We start from the raw sequence: 20708 nt of genomic DNA on the forward strand, positions 1-20708 counted from the left end.
CCCCCTCTCTCTCTTCTCTCTCTCTCTCTCTCTCTCTCTCTCTCTCTCTCTCTCACCTTGGCTGTGTTCCTAGATGGGGCTCCTTTGTCACTTGCTGCAGTGATGCTTCATCCCTCGGGTACTGTTTGTCTCTCTCTGGACTATCAGTGAGAGACTAAGTGGTGGGGGGGCAGAGAGGGGAAGGACCTGCCCTGCTGCTAGTAACATGAGCCTCCCCCAGGACTGTTAACCGGTTCACTGCTGAGGTCGTGCTACTAATAGAGAACACCGACACACGCACACAAACACGGCCCAAGCCCTGAATAAGCCACTTCAGCCAAATTCAAATCAGACGGCAACACAAGTCAAAGCCACATGATCACAGAGTGAAACTGAAGGACAATCCTCATCCCACTGTTGCCTCAATGCATTTTCCTGCTACGGTTTGTGTGTGCGTTCAACTGTGCAATTTCCCAGACAGATCCACCCTGACATCTCTAATTAGAGATCGGACTAAACGGCGTGGCCCGGCCCACAGCCTCCTGCTGGCAAAGCTACCCGCCAGTTGACAACCAACCAAGCTCTTTACGGCCAATCACAGGAGACTTGGGCATTAACCGCGGGCTGCTACTCAGAGGAAGAACCACTGGGAAGAAGAGCACATGCTCTTATTGCTGTTCCATTTCATGTATTAAATGTGCAAGTTTCCCCAAATATCAAAAATGTTATTACAATTCTGTGTGAACGCTCAAAGATACAGTACCATATGACACAAATGCTAATGTACAATTTTTTTTCTTTTTCCATTCTTTTTCTAGCAATTAATGGCAGCGCTATCAGTTCAGGATTTAAACTAAAAAAACAAACTGTCAAACATTTATTATCCACCCCAAAATACTAATACCTCCAAGGTAATTTTTCTGTAATGATGAACACCCAATCAGACTAATGTTATCCTTGCTCTTAGAAACATATTGTCATGATTGCTGTGATGTACTAACAAGCACCAACTAATTTTTCTTCCCCTTTTCGGCTGAGTGACTGCATCTCACAGCTTTCATAAACACTGAGGGAAGATTGAGTTATTTTAATTGTTATAGCATGATTCAAGTTTTCTAATAGAATGGCAGAAGTTCTCGAAAGTCAAAAAGGGTAAAAGAAGCTTGCTTGACGAAAATTTACAACCGAGATCAAGACTTTATTCAGAACCACTCAATGATGTCTCTTTTTAGAGAGCGTTCTGCTTTCCACCATGGGTCAGAGTTCAGGGCACAAACCTTAAAGTGACATCCAGAGTGGGGGAGGCAAAGTGTCAGCCAATAGGAGTGACATCGTTTGTTCTGAGAAAAAGACTGTTTGTTTAACTTCTTTGGTATGTTTGTGTCCCTACAGGCTGTGGCCGATTGGTCAGCACTGACGGATTGTAACCCCCCTCCTGAAAACCTCCTTGTCCGAATCTGGCACAAGTCGACAGGAACTCGGCAGGCCCAAATATGCACGCAGCCACAACAGAGCTGCAGACCAGAAGTAAGGGGATTTCCTGTGTTGGAGAGGCATCTGCTGGTCCAAACCCTACAGCTGGTCCATATCACCCAAAGTCACTATCTCTGTATCCCCTGACAGACAAACAGACAGACAGGTATATAAGTAGGCAGGCAGACGGAGACAAAGGGGACTTAAAGCCTCTGGGCTGGGGAACGAGAGCGCCATCTCGGACAAGTTGACAGCTGGGCTGGATACATTCTAAACAAATGGCATCAGCATTGATAAGCCAGTATCCAAACTTCTGCCAAAGCATATTACTGCCAGCTGAGACATGGGATGAGGGATTTTTTGAACCATCCATTTTTCTATCCTCATTATGGTCTTGGGTAATTGGAGTGTATTCCAGCTGACTTTGGGCGAGAGGTGGGGTACACTTTGGGCTGGTCGCTAGCCAATCGCAGAGAGGGATTTCCATTTCTAATTCAAATAATTACAACAACTCACAATGTATAACGACTATGTACACTGGCAGCCAGTAAATATGACCACCTGCTCAATCTACTGAGATGTAACATAAGAGTTGTATGAAAAACCGACGTAATATTGCTCAGTTATTATTGCATTTTTTTGTTTTTGTTTAAAATATTTAAAAAGAAATTCTCTTTTTTCTATCAGCTGTTCCTGATATTTTGACTCTATCATAAAATGATGGACCGAAAATATTACAAATAGGGCTGCAACTAACGATTATTTTAATCATCGATCAATAGGTTGACAATTTTTTTTGATTAATCAATGAATCAGATAAAATAAACCTTTTTCATTTCCATTTATTTTTGGAAAAACAGGCCAATATTTCAAATTGGCAGTGCAAAAAACGTACACAAAATGGTTGCTGTATAAACATCCCATAGCTCTTAAAGTAACACATTATTATTTTTAAAAAAACAACAACAAATAAATGTTGAGGCCAAATGGCTTTAGAATAGGCCATCGACCAACCGCACAAAAACATACAAATGTATGCTGTACAATATCTGCTTAAAAATATTGTTTTTGTCATCCTCTGTCACTACACTTTTGTCTACTCAGTCTTAACTGCCACTTCAAGATTTTCTTCCATGCCAGTAACCTCACCACCGTCTCTCTGTGACTCTAGTGGAACAATAATCACATTCTCACTCTTGAACTTTTATACATTCCATTCAGATCTTACAAATAAGACATTAAATTGATAAAAGCCACATACAAAGAAGTAAAAAACACAGTTTCAAAGCGTACATCTTATCTCATCATCCGAACATTCAAGAAAGTTTTTCTTTTTCAAATGTTATAAACTACAAAAACATTATTTACAAGCTATATATATATATATATTTATATACATATACATATGAGGCACGGCACGGTTCAAGACTGGTTAGAGCATCTGCCTCACAGTTCTGAGGACCGTGGTTCAATTCCCGGCCCCGCCTGTGTGAAGTTTGCATGTTCTCCCCGTGGCTGCGTGGGTTTTCTCCGGGCACTCCAGTTTCCTCCCACATCCCGAAAACATGCATGGTAGGTTAATTGAAGACTCTAAATTGAACCTGTAGGTGAGAATGTTTGTTTGTTTATATGTGCCCTACGATTGGCTGGCAACCAGTTCAGGGTGTACCCCGCCTCCTGCCCGATGATAGCTGGGATAGGCTTCAGCACTCCCGCGACCCTTGTGAGGATAAGCAGCTCAGAGAATGGATGGATGGATATATATACATATATCAAAATGATAATTATTAATAAATAAACAGTGACATCATACTTTAACTATGAAAAACCTACACATAACTTCTTAATATACTGAAAAAGTGAAAAACCAGATGAGTGCTGCAACCATGCCTTTCCACGGATGTCCACTGGGTGGCACATACGGCGTAGAAAACAAAAAATAGTGCATTTTCATTTTCTTTACCGGTTATCCTCACTAGGTTTTCTGGCTGCTGGAGCCTATCCCAGCTATCTTCGGCGGTAGACCCTGAACCGGTCGCTCGCCAATCGCAGGGCACATATAAACAAACAACCATTTGCACTCACATCCACACCTACAGGCAATTTAGAGTCTTCAATCAACCTACCACGCATGTTTCTGGGATGTGGGAGGAAACCGGAGTGCCCGGAGAAATCACACACAGAAAAAGTCCTCTAAGGTAATTATTACGTAATGTATTGTCAAAATAACTTTGAACATTGTCACTTGTTACACTGAAAATTATACTGAGAGAAGTTCCTTTGGCTGAGCTAGCTTAAGTATGTATTTTTTGATTAAAAATGAGCACTTACATTGGCTTGGATGTTAGGTAGCCAAACGAATCGATAATGAAATTCGTTGCCAACACTTTTAATTATCAATTTTTATTGATTAATCATTGCAACCCTAATTACTAACAACTCTTAGCACAATACTGTAGAGTTCCATCCCTGTGTCCATTTTCTAAACCCGTTTATCCTCGGTAGGGTCGCGGGTCTGCTGGTGTGTGTTGTAGTATACTCACTGACCAAAACATCAATACGCAGCCACAATCGAATGAGACCTGGCTCAATAATCAGGTCATTATCTGTTTTCATAATAATACAATAATTGTTTTGTCACAGGTAGACTTGATTGGTGTAGCCAATGAAGTGGAGAGTGAGGAATTATGAAACAAAATATAAAAGCAAAAGCCATGTCACTGAATCCTGGAAAATAAATATTTTAGAAAAGAGAACACAGTAAATACAACTTATTGCAGTTCCAGAAGCTATATTCTTATTTGTAAACTTGAATGTAACTTACGGGGAGGGACCATAAAAAACATAAACCAATGCAGGCTTCTCCCCGTGGTTTGTTCTCCCCGTGCTTGCGTGGGTTTTCTCCGGGCACTCTGGTTTCCTCCCACATCCCAAAAACATGCATGAATTGGAGACTCTAAATTGCCCATAGGTGTGACTGTGAGTGCGAATGGTTGTTTGTTTGTATGTGCCCTGCGATTGGCTGGCAACCAGTTCCGGATGTACCCCGCCTCCTGCCCGATGAGAGCTGGGATGGGCTCCAGCATGCCCGCAACCCTAGTTAGGAGAAGCGGCTCAGAAAAAGGATTGATGGAAACCAATGCTGTATGCAAATTAGCTTCATGTATTCAGATTAAAATCACGCTTTCTGAATATGAACAAAGCACAACAACTGACAGCAGGTGTGAAACAGTCTTGTTTCATTTTGTATTGTTCACACTTGTGGAAATAGACACTTCATGCCCTACTTTGCAATTTGTGACTACAGGAGGAGTAGATTCAAGAGGTAAGCAAAGGGGCGGCTGAGATGGGACCCGGCACTTTCTGGGCCATAGACCAGAAGGCGTGTGGAATGAAAATGGCACAGCTGTCCCTGCACTGACGAGAAATGACATGACTGGACTTCACACTCAGGAATGCCTGGTGCTATTGTCTCCCTCGCTTTGAGAAAACATTTGCTATCTGCCTTCATGAGATCGATCAGAGCCCTAAGACCCTCCGGTCACTTCCCTTTCACACAGACTTCCTTCTGTGTCTTTTGCTTTTGCTTTGTTTGATGTGTCAACACACTCTCATTCAAACGACTCACCCGGATCCACACTATAAACACAATCTCTTCACACGTGACACGCATGACTGAATACACACTCACAATACTGAATCCACTGCTGCAACAAAAAAGGGACATTTAAAAAGTCAACTGGTACTAATATGGAATTCATTACATGCATACACACATTACACAGTGCACACAAAACAGTCAACTGTCACCTCAGTGCTACAATGAAGTATAGTCCAGTGCTGCACATCTGCGATCCATAGTTTTGGGACTCCTGAGGGTTGAATAATAAATAATAAGCAGTTGTACTGGTGTGGAGCTACAAGTTAAAAACAAACTTCCTTCTTTCATGCTTATCTACTTTCCATGGGTCACAAATGAAACCTTACTCTACTCTACTCTTAAAGTTTCTATAGTTTTAGCAAATAATACCGAATACACAACATTGTGTTATCAACACACAGCATACGCTTTAATAGATTAGTATAGACTAAGGTAAAGATTTGTTTTAAGTAAAAAAAAAGAAGAAGCATGAAACAAGCAACAACAGGAATTTTCCCCACATTTAAGTGACATGGAGGGAAATACTGATGATATGATATGAACGTTGATCCATTAGACTGACTGCGTAAATGTATTTAAATCCAATCTATTAACCTCCTTTGCTCTCCTTCTCATTCCGCATCTACCTGGTGACCTGGTTAAGATTCTGGCTGGTCCAGAGACTTGGAAGCCAACCTTTGAACTGTGTGCTTGCCTTCAAACACTCCACTGTTTGTGTGTGTGTCCTGTGTTGGAACAGATGTTCCTATTAAAACTCAGAAGGAGGAAATATGTTCTTCAATACAGACAAGGGCAGCAACCAGGACATCATTCAGTAAGTCCATGCTCTGAAACACGTTTAAATAGGGTCTGCCTCATCTGATAATGTAAAGTTAAAGAAAGTAACGATGTAGATAATGCAAACCCTTTTGGTCCCACCAACTTTGTTCTTGCAACTACTATACTGTATATGGCAAAATTCTAAGCGCTGAAATGATAGCCTTGTGCTCAGTCTAGGTATTGCCGTTTGAGAGGGTGTTTGGGAGAAGTGTTAACGTTTGACCTGGTAGCCTCTACTGCAATCCATATCTCGAAGAAGACTGTAGGCCATAACACCTCAGACACATGCGCGCACACACACGCGCACACACACACACACACACACACACACACACACACACACACACACAGAATGTCTTATGACTGGAAGCCACTTATTTAGGGTTGTAAAGCAGAGAGAAAAACTCAATGAATGCAAGCAGACAGAAAACAATGAGAATGGTGGCTGTTCATATCTCAGCGCAAATATTAACAGTCAAACTCAATGACGTAGAGTTAACCAATACCTGTATATAATTAGAAAAAAGGCCTCATTCAGCAATGACTTGAAAAGCTACTACAACGTTTCACACTATGTGCGTCATCATCAATGTGAACACAAAGTATAGAGCAAACACTGCAACAAACCAGGCAGATTCTTTTCACTCAGGAATATTACATTTGATTCATCCTCGTCTGATAGCTGGATAGGCGTTTCCATTGAGACCTCACACAAATGGACATCTACTGACCCAGATATATACAATGAGACAACATACTACATGTTACCAAAGTCACCTCAGGGTAGTTCTAAATCAACGACTAAATAATCTGAGGTTTTAAAGTTTAGTGAGAGGACAGAGTTTCAGCCCAGCACACACATGGCAGGCTGGGACACCCAGACACCGCTGAACAGGGCTCGAGTAAGCAAGGCCTACTGAAACAACAGCTGGGGTCAGTCTTGACAGGTTGTTGCGATTACCAAGTATAAATGCAAATGAGGTCTGGAGGGCCAGACCTGTTCTACAGGGAACAGGTTTGCTTGCTCATTAACACAAGACTGGAGGGAAGAAGGTAGGAAGACAAACTCAACCTAAGGTCAAAAAATTCTCTGGTGCACAACATGCGGTGAAGGTGATTTAAGAGAGGACAGACAGGCAGATGGGGCGATAGGTCAAGAGTGTTGTTGGTGAAAGGAGGGGGGGCCTCACTCTTCCTGTAGCTGAGACCTACAGGGGACCTACTCAAGTCCAGACATGAGAGCCAACAACCTGAGAGAAGGGGAGTGTAATGTGTGTGTGTGTGTGTGTGTGTGTGTGTGTGTGTGTGTGAATCAGACCTGACCTGAGGTGAGGACAATTTGTCCAAACCATTTTAAGGAAACTCGGGCTGCAAATAACGAATATTTTAATAACTGATTAATTGGTCGATTATTATTACACATCAAGATTTTCATGCGTGCCAGTAACCTCACTACCATCTCTCTGTGAATCTTGTAACAGAACAATCACATTCTCACTCTTGGCCTCTTATGCATCCCATTTAAAACGTGCATATAAGACATTAAATTGATGAAAAACACATACTAACAAGTAAAAACACTTGATTTCAAAATGGACGCCTTATCGCAACATGCTCCTCATTTTCTGAATTCAAGTCTGTCTGTCAAGTTCAGATAACTCTCCATTTACCAAACGTTAAAGTCTTTGACTTTATACGCTACAAGACGATCATGTGGAAAAAATATATAAATAAATACAAATTGTACGGTAATCATAAATAAACAAACAGCGACACCATACTTTGACTGTTTATTTATATACTGCACTGTATTGCATTCCAATGCATTTTCACTGATGTCCACTGGCTGGCAAACGCGACTTTGAAAAAAAATCCATGTTAATGGCGTGATATATTTTCAAAACGACTTTGAATATTGTTACTTCTAACACTTAAAATTATACTGAGGGCAGGTTTGTTTGGATAGCATTAACATAAATATGTATTTTTAATCGAAAATTAGCTTCTGGAATATGGGCAAGTCTGCCATTGCAGTCACTGCGCACATTGAAAGCATCAGGACTCAATTGTATTTGGTTAGTCGTAATACAACCATTAACCAGCAGTGCTGACATCACCCAAATTCAGCATACTCATTGGTTTAGAGACACAAATAGGTAATGCCCATGAGCGAAGCCTCTGGGTCCATTGCTCTACACACTGCTGCTCAGTGTGTGCATCGCATCAATGGGTCGGGTGATTGATATAGTAATTGTGCGACAAAACAAATCAATAATGAAATATGTTGCAAACATTTTTTAATTATTATCAATTTTTATTGATCGTATTGATTAATTGTTGTGGCCCTAAAGGAAACAATCCATTATGTTAGTAAAATACATTTCTATGAACGCTGAGTACCATGTTGCTTTAGTTTTATTTCATTTTCCAAACGAGACCACTTTGGAATAGCAAAACGTAGCATTTCCGTGACAAAATAAGGCACTAGATTGCATGTTTGCATCATGTTTGTATGTGATGTGGTAGGTATGTGCACAATTTATTTTTAAGTTTAATTGATTTATAAGACACCAGCATTATCTGACAGATCTTTTTAAATTATTATTAATTAATTTATTTTTTAAAGATGATTCCGGTCTTTAAAAGTCCAGACTCTTTAAAACCGGTGAAAATGTACCAATTTATGGTCCCCCGTCTTAATGCAAAGACAAGGGTGCTCCAGATTTAAGGTGTGACCTTTTTGGTTGAATCCGAGTTTCAAACCTTCAAAACATTCTTCATTTTGATCCTATTTTATTTCTGGTATAATGGAAAGCTTTTAGTCTGTATGTGTGCAGAGCTCACAAAAGTGCAATGATACTCATGTTTCCGGGAAATTCAGTAGTTTAAATATCATATCGCATAAGATTTGGTTTCCTCTTAAATGCTTTCTGACATGTTGATACAAATGCGGGATGTATAGGAGTAAATCAATTTAACGATGACTATAATGTGGTGACTGTGCTACCATTTTAAAACCACAAACCCGTTACTCGAAGAGCAGGCAGCAGTTAAAACCACTGCCAAGGCCAAACATAACATATATAATAATACCATATAGCATTAGTTTGGTTTACCCCAGGGTAGAGGCCAAATTAGCAGAGTACATAGAAGACAACTTGGGTATTTGTAAACTACAATGCTGTAACCGAATGTTGACAATGCGATTCAGTCCTGAAGGTGGCAGTTATTTTGCATTGTAAAGTGGTAAACATCTGTCCGAGAGACAAATTACCTTGAAGAAACCATGTCTGCTATGTTCCAAGTTTAACGGTTTCCTCCCACCCCCATTTGTGGAAAGCCTTTTTTGACAAGATTGTAAAAATCAGTCATAGCTATGATTGCATGGCAAAAAATAAAAAATAAAACAAATAAATAAAAAAGTAAACATTTTGCCTTGCTTAGATGTCATGGACTGCCAACAATAATCTGATTACTTATTCTGAAGAAATGGCAGATGTTTGCGAGAGATTATTTTGGAGTACCGGTAACGCTTGCACACAGGCAAACTAAAGTTGTTTTGCAGGTGTTGCAGATAAAAACTCCACTAAGGTGAGGAACAGATTAGACTGAGCAGAAGAGCAATTGGCACACAACCTGTGCTTCTGACAATGACCCATCATTCATAGATCAAGTAAATAATTCTTAACAGCCATCCTTCTTACAATAAAATGATTCTCCATCATGTGGGCAGACATAATAATGCCAACACCCCTCACACTAATGTTAGCACTTGCATTGAAAATGGGCTTTGAACTTTGAGGCAGCCAATGTGGGACATTTAAGTTAGCCTAAACAACCGTTAGGTGTATGATATACCACTGAGACAAGTAACTTGAGAGCTCAAGCAATCTCAGTTTGAGTAATTAAATTTAAACCGTTAATTTGTTTTTACTTCCTTGCGTAATTCATTCTCTGCCGTGACATGGATGATACTAGAGGTTACACAAGTTTAAAAACGAATTATATTCACTTACTGGCCACAACAACAGGTACACCTGAATAATGTAATGTGGTCCAATATTGGAGCTGTATCAAATAATAATAAAGCTCAGTTTTGATGTTTTGACACTGCCAGAAACACCTGTGTATCTGTTCTGTATTAATGCCACACCAAATGGAAAAACAAAGCTGACGTGGCAATTTTACAGCTTGTGAGGTACTAGAGGCAGCCTCTATGTAAAGATAAGGTTTAGGTCCCATGTTTTGGCTATTTAGACTGCTATACAGTGACTCTTTAAAAGTGTCAATTTCATTTTAAAAAACACCTTGGTTTTGTGTGGCCAGTGTCCAGAAAAAGGCCCCTCTTACAGCTACTTCTGTTTGACCCACTTTTGAATCGACTTTGTCCAAATTTGGCTAAGACCGCCCCCATTCTTCTGATTGGTTGCCTCGATGTAGAAGACCCACTTGTGAGAGCACACGTGTTTGTTATGTTGACTGTGCTGGCTCGGGAGCGGAGAGGTAGGCGGAGAGCTTCGCTAGTGATGTAGAAAAGCTTGAGAAATTCAAATGAGCTGATTTCAGGCCTCTCAATAGAAAAAGGTCTGGAACTCAGGAATGCATAGACGATTTTAATTCATATTTCACGTTTACTGAGGCACCATAGAGACAGTATTACATCGCAAATACTAGAAAAGGTTGGTTTGGCAAAATACGGCACCTTTAACACCCAAGATTGAAGTACCCTAAGAAAGCCTCCACTCGTAAAGTAGCAATCAAGCCAGCCGCCCCTAATTTTGTTCATACTAGGCATTATGGTAACAAGTCGCCAACTCGCGGCGAAAGCCACCTTCAAAATAAAAGCTTCCCAATAATATGGACGTCAATGCTCTTCGGTTAAGGACTGCAACCAGCAAGGCTAATTTGAATCTTGAGATGCATTAAAAAATGTAGTTTATTAGTTTTCATAGACTTTTATTTTGAAATACAATATCACATCTTTCTTCAAACCTCTTTTATGCAGTCCTTAGTGGTTTGTCACACAGATCTGGACTTGTCTTGCGATACCAATGGGATTATGTTGGGGTGGCTTTGGCTCAGTAGATAGAACAGGTTTGAATCCCTGCTACGACTGTCCGCATGTCGTTGGGCAAGACGCTGAACCCTAATTTGTTCCCAGTGGGCCTGGCAGCGCCTTGCATGGCAGCAGTCGCCCATTGGTTTATGAATGTGTGTGTGAATGTGAGGCTTTGTAAAGCGCTTTGGGCACTGTGATGATGTAGATAAAGTGCTATATAAGCGCAGCCCATTTAGCATAAAATGCTAAATATCGGCCGATACCGATCAGCCCGATATAATCGGTGTAAAGTCTAAGTATTATCATCAATGTAAAGATGGACTTTGATACTTGCACCTGTACCTAATGTTGCAGCCAGTGAGTTCATAAAGCAACAGCTAAACAAAACCAGTTTCACACTACACAGACTCAATTGTCTGCTTCAACAAAGAGAGGTCAAATCAGATGACACCCCTGTTATAGAGTGCTTCCTCTCTCTGTAGCTACAGAAATAAATTACTGTCTTTTTTCTGCACCTCTTTCCCTGGCTGTTGGTGACACTGCCGATGGTGCTGTACCTCCATCTGGATGTTGCTTCCCTGCCAAGTCTGAGATACTGTATATTCACCTGGGATCTGAGAGTTCTTTCTTCTGGGAAACCTCACCTTCTGTGGTCTTTCAACTTCTAATTGCCTAACTTATTTCTAAATTCCTCCACTTCGACATCATGGTCATGGTGGACCAGTGGACTACTGTACCGCTCAAGCCTTGCTGCCCCTCCAATTCAACACTCATTAAACCCATAATATGTATTGCAATTTCTGTCTGGTTTGTGGCATCACAGAAAAGAATACTGAAAAGTCTGATCTTACAAAATAACCAATGGTCTCCTCCTCGTGGCAGCAGACCCCAGGCTACTCTCCATCCTCTTCCATCATCTCCCACACAATTCTTCAAAACAGACCGACTTCAGTTGGCATACCCCACGAGATCACACCACTCAGGCTAGACTCAGTTGATCCTTTGTCTTTCACATCCTGGCCCTTCTCTGTTACCACAGGTGTGCCCCAGGGCTCTGCCCCTTCAAATCATTATTTTACTCCCCATTGGCAGTATTTTCCAGAAATACTGTACAGCCTTCTACTGTTACTGTATGTGGATAAGACCCAGCTTCAGCTTTACATTAAACAAACACAGCGCCGAAATCTCACCTCCTTTCCTCTCTTATTGCTTCATCAATTAAATGATCCTCATAAAATATGTTCATATTTCTCATAACTTACTTCATCAATCCAACTGGTTCAGAACTCAGCTGCCTGTATAAAATTACCAACTCAGCTGCCAAAACCCATCCTTCCACCACACCTCGCTTTGAAAATCGCCCTATATACGTTTAAGCCTCACCTCTCCCCGCCGTACTTGTCCAACTTGGTCCATATTACCACCCTTTCCCTCAAATCCTCCTCCTCCCCTCCACCCGCCTTGACACCAACATTAACTGGGCTGAGATTTGTTTTGGATCTTGTTTTTATATTTCGTTATTTTTAATGTCTTATGAGTTTAATTTATAAGTATTAAATGTGTATCCAACAACACAAAAGGTACTTTAAGCAGTGTTGTGAGAGTTGAACAAGCTGCAACATAAAAGATTCATGGTTCTGCTTCCTTTCCACCCCTCATTAGTCTACACTGGGCTCCGTGTGGCTTTAGTGTGAAAGCTTAAAGGTTTTTCAAACGCCGCGCACTGCAAAGGCAGAACTTTGAAGCCTGTGCCCTCCTTATCCAGGGGTCACAAGGTTTTTGCCCCAATACCACAGCAACACCTGACACCTTTCCTCTCCCCCGCACCGTGGAAAACCACATAAAAAATAAACAGGTTTATACACAGGTACCACACCCAGTCAGTAAATATGGGACAGAGATGGACAACATCAAAGCTCGGATCTTCTTCACCTGGGACAGCTACAAAACACAAACTGTAGGAAAACAAGAGAAGCTCACAGTCCTCCACCTATTTTGGCTGCACCAGTAGCCAACTACATCTGTTAAATTAGTCTCATCCTTTACAACAGAAAACACTGCCCCTTAGTCTCCAGTTACCCGAGTTTCTCTTTATAGTTTCAATGCATTCCCAAATCCTCTAAATGAATCCTATCGCTACAACTGGTCAGCGCATTCACGGATTCTTTCAAGGGAGAAGAAAGTTAACAATTTCATCCTCTGTTTGCCTCTCTTCCCTTATAATGAACCAAAGATAATTAGCTTCTATAAAATCATACTATTGGGCTGCTTGTTCACTAGAGCTCACAGAAACATGAAAGCACAAATTAATCAAGTTAAAAAAGAAGAGTCTGTGACTTTCATACCATAATTGCTTCCCAACTCCTTCCTCTTGTTATCAGTCCTTATAAAAGAAGTTTAAGATTATGATGAAAAAGTGATAAAGACAGAAAGTTGAATGCTGCAGAGAAAAGCTAGAGAAGCTGTAAGGAGCGAGGGAGAAAGGTTAGCTGTGGGACACTTGTGGTATGGCTCAACTATGGACTGGAGGAGTTTACCAAGAAGGTTTGTGGGTGTGTGGGTGTTTGTGTGTCTGTCGGTGTGTTTGTGTTTATAAGTGGTAAAAGGCAGCTCACAGGGCAAAGGTTAAAAGTCGCATAGACAGGAAATTAGCCACACCTGAGGATTTATAGATGGGGGGGGGGGGGGGGGGGGGGGGGGCAGCTTGCAATAACTGAAACTATTACCACCAAACATCAACTCTGCCTGACTAAAGAACAATTAAGGGAAACCATTCGTTTGGAATGGACACTAAGTACACCTGCACAATCGTTGCTTGGTGTTGATTGGCACTGTTAAGAGATGTACACTCAACAATAAGTTTATTAATGTGCATATAGTTTGCAGTCATCTAGAACTGCATTGTATTTAATGTTTGTAATATTCAGGTTACAAGAGCTGATAGAACACATCAATGTAGTATACAGTAGTTCTATAACACTACAAATTTGTGTATTGTTAAATGATTATCTGACGGTCTGTATCAAAACAAAGCATTGTTAAAGTGTATTGGTGTACTTCAACTATCCATCCATCCATTCTCTACACCGCTTATTTTGCGCAGGGTCCCAGAGTCCTGGACCCTGTCCCAGCTGACTTCGGGTGAAAGGGAAACTACCACCCTGAACTGATCGCCAGTCAGTCGTAGGGCACATATATTCTTTCATTCAGACTCACATTCACACTGAGTGGGACTTGAACACACTCTGCCTGCGCCAAAGTCTCTCAACTGTATCACTACACCAGTGACACTTCAACTCCTTAACTACTACTACCTCCAATTTTTTTTTTTTTAGCAGTTCTCTCTCCACATATTCTTCACTTTCATTTAATCTTTGATAAAAAATTATACGTGGATCATTTTCTCTTTTATTCCTGCCTGAATCATATAAAATGTGAGCAAGCTTAGCTGAGAATACAACATGAAACCCAGGCCAGACTGCTAACATGACACTGTTTAAAAAGGAACTCCTCCTGAGCCCCCCAGTAGCACCTCTGAAGTTTAACCCACTACCACGTGTAATCACTTCGTACTGTCTAGACATCACTGTGTGGCTACTAGGCAACCAGCAGAGACATCCCAGTTTTGTGGTATAAACAATCAAACCAACAATGATCAAATGACTGAATCAACTTAACCAACTAAATCAGCTGCTGGGTCATGTCAAATATTTGACATAAAAAGATATTCTCTTGTAGATACAGGTAAAACATAGAAGTCACATTTATTTTACAACAGTAGACTAGGAATACAATGTCAAATAGTTTACATGTCCTAGAAAACATTCCTACAGTGCTCCATTACGTCTTTCAATAGTATAATGAGACTTTAGAGGAAAAGCAGGAAATAAGAAGCCGACCCCTTTTGAAATAATCACATCTCAACAGCAGAATCATGTGTGATATTACGTTAACAATAACCCAGAGTATCTTATTGGCTATTGAGATGCTGTCGACCTACCTGTCAGCATCTCCCTGCCCAGATGATGCCTTTCGATGCAACGTCTCTCGAACAGCGGACATGCTGTCGGGCAGCCGGTTCAGGCGTCGTGTATACAGACCCAAACCTCCATCAGTCATGTAGCTGCAAAACACGCACAAAATCACATTAAAAAAAGGCTACACTTTAGTTAAGGTAAAGTAGGGTTAAAACACTTCTTCTGGGAGAAGGAAGCACTTCTGTTCATATTTTACTTTTACATTTGGGACCTCTGTGATAGTAAAGAGAACAAGCAGTGAAGTGAATATACATTTCTCAGGTTGCTGACAGTTAAGGGCATTGGTGTGTCAGCAAGGTCTGTTACATGTTGGAATATTTGGATTGGCTTAATTTGATGTTCAATGAAGCTAAAAAAAACAATACAATATACTGCACATGCGAGTACAGTAAGTGCTACTGTAGATAATTAGGACATTCATTTCATGAGAAGGATGAGAATTTGATCTTTTGGTTGTAAGAGGAGGGCGACCGTTAGCAGCACTTACACAAACATTCCCACTCAAACTAAAGCAACACTGACCAATCCCCCAAATATTGACCCATTTAGGAGACTCCTAATGGAGCTAAATATTGACACATTTGTCCCAGGTGTAACTCAATCAAATGTTTGCTGATTTAAACTTGAGGCTGGATCTGTGGGTGGCTGAATGCTTTCTGTGTGGGACCGTGATGATTTTGTTTTTACAGTTAAGTGAGTGGAAAAATAAGCCTAGCGAGATTTTGAACACTATGACCCTTTCTGGTTAATCTCAGTGTGAGAGGACTCAATACGTACAGTATATACAGCACAGTGTTTCCCTTGTACGTATGTCCAAAACTTAAACACAGTCAGCATTTGACCTGCTGGACAGAAGCTAAATAAATAGAGAGGCTAAAGCCTACACTTTGTATGCACATGGAATATTTTAGATGTTGAATAAGATGTTACATACTTCAAACACTCCAAGTTATCATACTGTACGATCCCCACAGAACTTAAGAACAATTCCACTACTACATGATGGTTCAAAGAGTCAGTATGAGTAAATCAAACATTTTTCAGTTTTCCTTTTCCACTGCTGCAAAACCAACATTCCTCCTCCTAGAAACAATAATGGGACACTTGTTCTGAAAACATATGACTTTTGTCCAGCCTATTTGATCATACAAAAAAAAAGCAGACATTGCTGGAAGACAGAGAATGTTCTTAGCTCCACAACCACATAAATACACATGCACACACACAAACACAAGGCGTGAGTGAGCCTCTTCCAGGTCTCAGAAACCTGTTAACCTGTAACTGAATGCAGGAGCAACGTGCCTAAACAAGACAGTTTATGGGCTGACTCAGCAGTAATACTCCAAAACTAAGCTGTTAATTCAACACGAAGTGACCTAAGTTAGCATAATTATCAAACCTACCTTTCAGCCTCAAACATTGTTAGTCCAAATCAATCACGTCCAGGTTAGTGTGAACTCCAAACCAAAGTTTTGTCCGTTATCTGTTCTGCACTTTAGTGAGATCTACCATTCTTTGCATAAAATCAGCAGTTGAGAGTTGGAGGATTAATGAGATAGTGAATAAACGCAGTTTAAACTGTGTGTCCATGTAGAGCCTGAATGTGTGGGAGCTCAGTGTTGGTATGCAGCAACACATGCGCTTGTGTCTGTCTGCAAAAGGTGGAGGAGGGGGAAAAAAAGAGAGATGTGGGGAGGGAGGGAATCATTGAGGTTGATCAGGCAACTTAGCCCTGAGCTAAAAAAGGTTGATGGCGGGGGTGGGGTGGGGTGTGTGTGTCTGTGTGTGTGTGTGTGTGTGTGTTGAGGGAGCATTCGTCAAAGGGCCAGAAGAGCCGAGAGGAAAAGAGGAGAGAGATGATGTTGTTTTATATGTAGTGTCATCAATCAATTTGTCAGCAATGTACGATTGACCAATAGTCAAGCAGAAGAAGAATCATCTTTATTGTCATGAACATGCATGTATGCACACAACAATTGTTCTCTGTGACACAGAGAACAAATATATGAGTGTGCTGTGACACTCATATATTTAACTGTCCATTTCTTCTGATCATCCTTAACATGGTTCTACACCTTCATTGGAGTCCAGCTTTGTTTGATTATACTGATTGGACTTGATTAGGAAAGCCACACACCTGTCTATATAAGACCTTACAGCTCACAGTGCATGTCAGAACAAATGAGAATCATGAGGTCAAAGTAACTGCCTGAAGAGCTCAGAGACAGAATTGTGGCAAGGCACAGATCTGGCCAAGGTTACAAATAAATTCTGCTGGACATAAGGTTCCTAGGAGCACAGTAGCCTCCATAATCCTGAAATGGAAGACGTTTGGGACGATCAGAACCCTTCCTACAACTGGCCGTCCGGCCAAACTGAGTAATCAGGGGAGAAGAGCCTTGGTGAGAGAGGTAAAGAAGAACCCAAAGAGCACTGTGGCTGAGCTCCAGAGATGCAGTCGGGAAATGGGAGAAAATTCGAGAAAGTCAAACATCACTGCACCACTCCATCAGTCGGGGCTTTATGGTAGAGTAGCTTGACGCAAGCCTCTCTTCAGTGCAAGACTGAAAAAGCCCCCATAGAGTTTGTTTAAAAAAAACACCTGAAGGACTCCAAGATGGTGGGAAATAAGATTCTCTGGTCTGATGAGACCAAGATATAAATTGTTGGCCTTAATTCTAAGTGCCATGTGTGGAGACACTGCTCATCACCTGTCCAATACAGTCCCAACAGTGAAGCATGGTGGTGGTAGCATCATGCTGTGGGTGTGGTTTTTCAGCTGCAGGGACAGGGAGACAGTTTGCAATCGAAGAAAAGATGAATACGGCCAAGTACAGGGATATCCTGGACGAAAACCTTCTTCAGAGGGCTCAGAACCTCAGACTGGGCCGAAGGTTCACCTTTAAAAAAGACAATAACCCTAAGCACACAGCTAAAATACCGAAGGAGTGGCTTCAGAACAACTCCGTGACTGTTTTTGAATGGCCCAGCCAGAGCCCTGACTTAAACCCAATTGAGCATCTCTGGAAAGACCTGAAAATGGCTGCCCACCAACGTTCACCATCCAGCCTGACAGAACTGGAGAGGATCTGCAAGGAGGAATGGCAGAGGATCCCCAAATCCAGGTGTGAAAAACTTGTTGCATCATTCCCAAAAAGACTCATGGCAGTATTAGCTCAAAAGGGTGCTTCTACGAAATACTAAAAAAAAAGGAACTTAAATGCTTTGAGCAAATGGCTGCAATATAAAAAAAAAAGAGTGAAAGATTTAAGGGGGTCTGACTACTTTCAGAATCAGAATCATCCTTATTTGCCAAGTATGTCCAAAAAACACACAAGGAATTTGTCTCCGGTATTTGGAGCCGCTCTCGTACGACAACAGACAGTCAATTGACAGAGAACACTTTTGAGACATAAAGACATTGAGAAAAACAGTCACTGAGCAATAAAGGATTGCTCGTTATCTGGTAATGCCGGTACAATTTTTTATTTTTTTTTGATAATTGTGCAAAAAGTCCCCTAGCACTTTGAGCAGTTTGAATGTCTAATATAGCAATAGTCCGGTGAAATGACCATTGTGCAAAGGTCGCAGAGACTTCAAGGAGTGTATGCAGTTTAAAGTGACTAGTAGACAATGTTGATTGTGCAAATGTTGCAGATACTCCTCAGTCAGTGTGCAAGTGGGGCAGATGCTACTCTGGCATGAGTGGCCAGTATTGGTCAACAACACATGCAAATAGTGCGGCGTGGCGAGACTACTACAGCGAGTGCACGAGTATGTGTAATTGGCCCGACAGAAATGTGACAACAAACGTAAGACAAAAAAATTGGCAGCATGTACCCATGGAATTGTAGGTTAGCTGTTTAAGAAGTTGATTGCAAGAGGGAAGAAGCTGTTGGAATGTCTGCTAGTTCTAGTTTGCATTGATCGGTAGCGCCTACCTGAGGGAAGGAGCTGGAAGAGACGGTGACCGGGTTGTGGAGGGTCCTATAGGATTTTGCACGCTCTTGTCTTAGTTCTGACAGCGTGCAAGTAGGGGTGTACCGACAATCCTTTCAGCAGTTTTGATTGTCCGTTGCAGTCGGAGTTTGTCCTTTTTTGTAGCAGCACCAAAACCAGACTGTGATGGAAGAACACAGGACTGATTCGATGACCGCTGTGTAGAACTGTATCAGCAGCTCCTTTGGCAGGCTGTGCTTTCTCATAAGCCGCAGGAAGTACATCCTCTGCTGGGCCTTTTTGAGGACGGAGTTGATGTTGGTCGCCCACTTCAGGTCCTGAGAGACTGTAATTCCCAGGAACTTGAAGGTCTCGACGGTTGACACAAGGCAGCTGGACAGCGTGAGGGTCAGCTGTGGCGAAGGATGCTCCTGAAGTCCACGATCATCTCTACAGTCTTGAGCGTGTTCAGCTCCAGGTTGTGTCGGCCGCACCACAGCTCCAGCCGCTCCACTTCCTGTTGATCTGCAGACTCGTCACGGTCCTTGATGAGGCCGATGACAGTGGTGTCATCTGCAAACTTCAGGAGTTTGACAGCCGGGTGCGTTGAGGTGGAGTCGTTTGTGTAGCGAGAGAAGAGCAGCGGAGAGAGGACACAACCTTGGGGAGCCCCAGTGCTGATGCTGCATGTGGATGAGGTGGTCTCCCTCAGCCTCACCAGCTGTGTCCTGCCCATACCCACTGTAGACTCTTAGTCAACCAGGACATGGTAATCCGCAAAGGTAGAATCGAGGGAACTGGACTTTTTCTTGTTTATTGAAAACATTTCACCTTTAATCCAAAAAGTTTCTTCAGTTAAACTTTTTTGGTGTGGAGTCCCTCTATTTATTCCTCGGTGGGTATGTATGTTCCCTGGGGTGGTCAACAATCTGATGTTGTTGTTTCCCAGTGTAGTTAGTGTAACGACTATCCTGCACACCAATCTGTGGGTGTGTGCAATTAGTTTTGTGTTAATTATTCATAATTTATTACATTAAGAGCTCTGGGATTTTCATGCAGGATCTTGTTTGTCCACTTTTGTGCACTGCCAATTTGAAATAAGGTGCTGTTTTTTATTTTTTTTTGTCCGAGTCATTGATTAATTAAAAGCTAATAGACAGATTAATTGATTTTTTAAATCATTAGTTGCAGCCTTAGTTTATTACTTTGTGTCTGTTATGTTTTGTGTATGTTTTGTATTGCAAACGGTTTGTGTACATAACTTTGTACAATTGGTTGTATATGTCTTTATTTGTATTTGCTTTTATCTTTCCTTTTAGTCTACTGTCAGCAGCCGGGTTACCATTGCAAATGAGACTGTCCTCAATAGCCTTACCTGGATGAAGTGTAAATAAATAAATACAAGATTTAAAAACAAGATCTATAAACGTGTGCAAAGACAATCTGTTGTCAACTATGCGTTAGCATTTGCAGTTGGAGGTATATTATGAGAAGGGTATGAGTTATAAAGAGACATACTGTTATCATCCAAAGGACAGCTCCTCCTTCCTGGGTAAACATGCCACCTCAGTGCGGAAGAACCAGTTGGTGGATGCAACCATGCTTGTGAAATTGCTAACCGCTAACTAGCTTCCAGGCAGTAAGGGGGTGGGGAAATCCATCAGGCTGTGTCTATCACAAATGTTTAAACCTCAGGGCAAATCCACCCACCAAGCACACACTCTTAACATGCACACAAATA

At 41.5% G+C, this 20708-nt stretch overlaps 1 protein-coding gene across 3 annotated transcripts in view; it reads right to left on the reverse strand.

The window, feature by feature from the left end:
* Positions 1-20708, reverse strand: part of nav2a (neuron navigator 2a) — a 112436-nt gene that overhangs the window by 41296 nt on the left and 50432 nt on the right. For all 3 annotated transcript variants that reach the window (XM_061670109.1, XM_061670107.1, XM_061670108.1), the window contains one exon: positions 14992-15114. In XM_061670109.1, coding sequence (XP_061526093.1) covers positions 14992-15114 — 123 coding nt within the window. The remainder of the gene's footprint in view (positions 1-14991; positions 15115-20708) is intronic.

This window comes from Phycodurus eques, chromosome 2, assembly GCF_024500275.1.
Source record: "Phycodurus eques isolate BA_2022a chromosome 2, UOR_Pequ_1.1, whole genome shotgun sequence".
Taxonomy (NCBI): domain Eukaryota; kingdom Metazoa; phylum Chordata; class Actinopteri; order Syngnathiformes; family Syngnathidae; genus Phycodurus; species Phycodurus eques.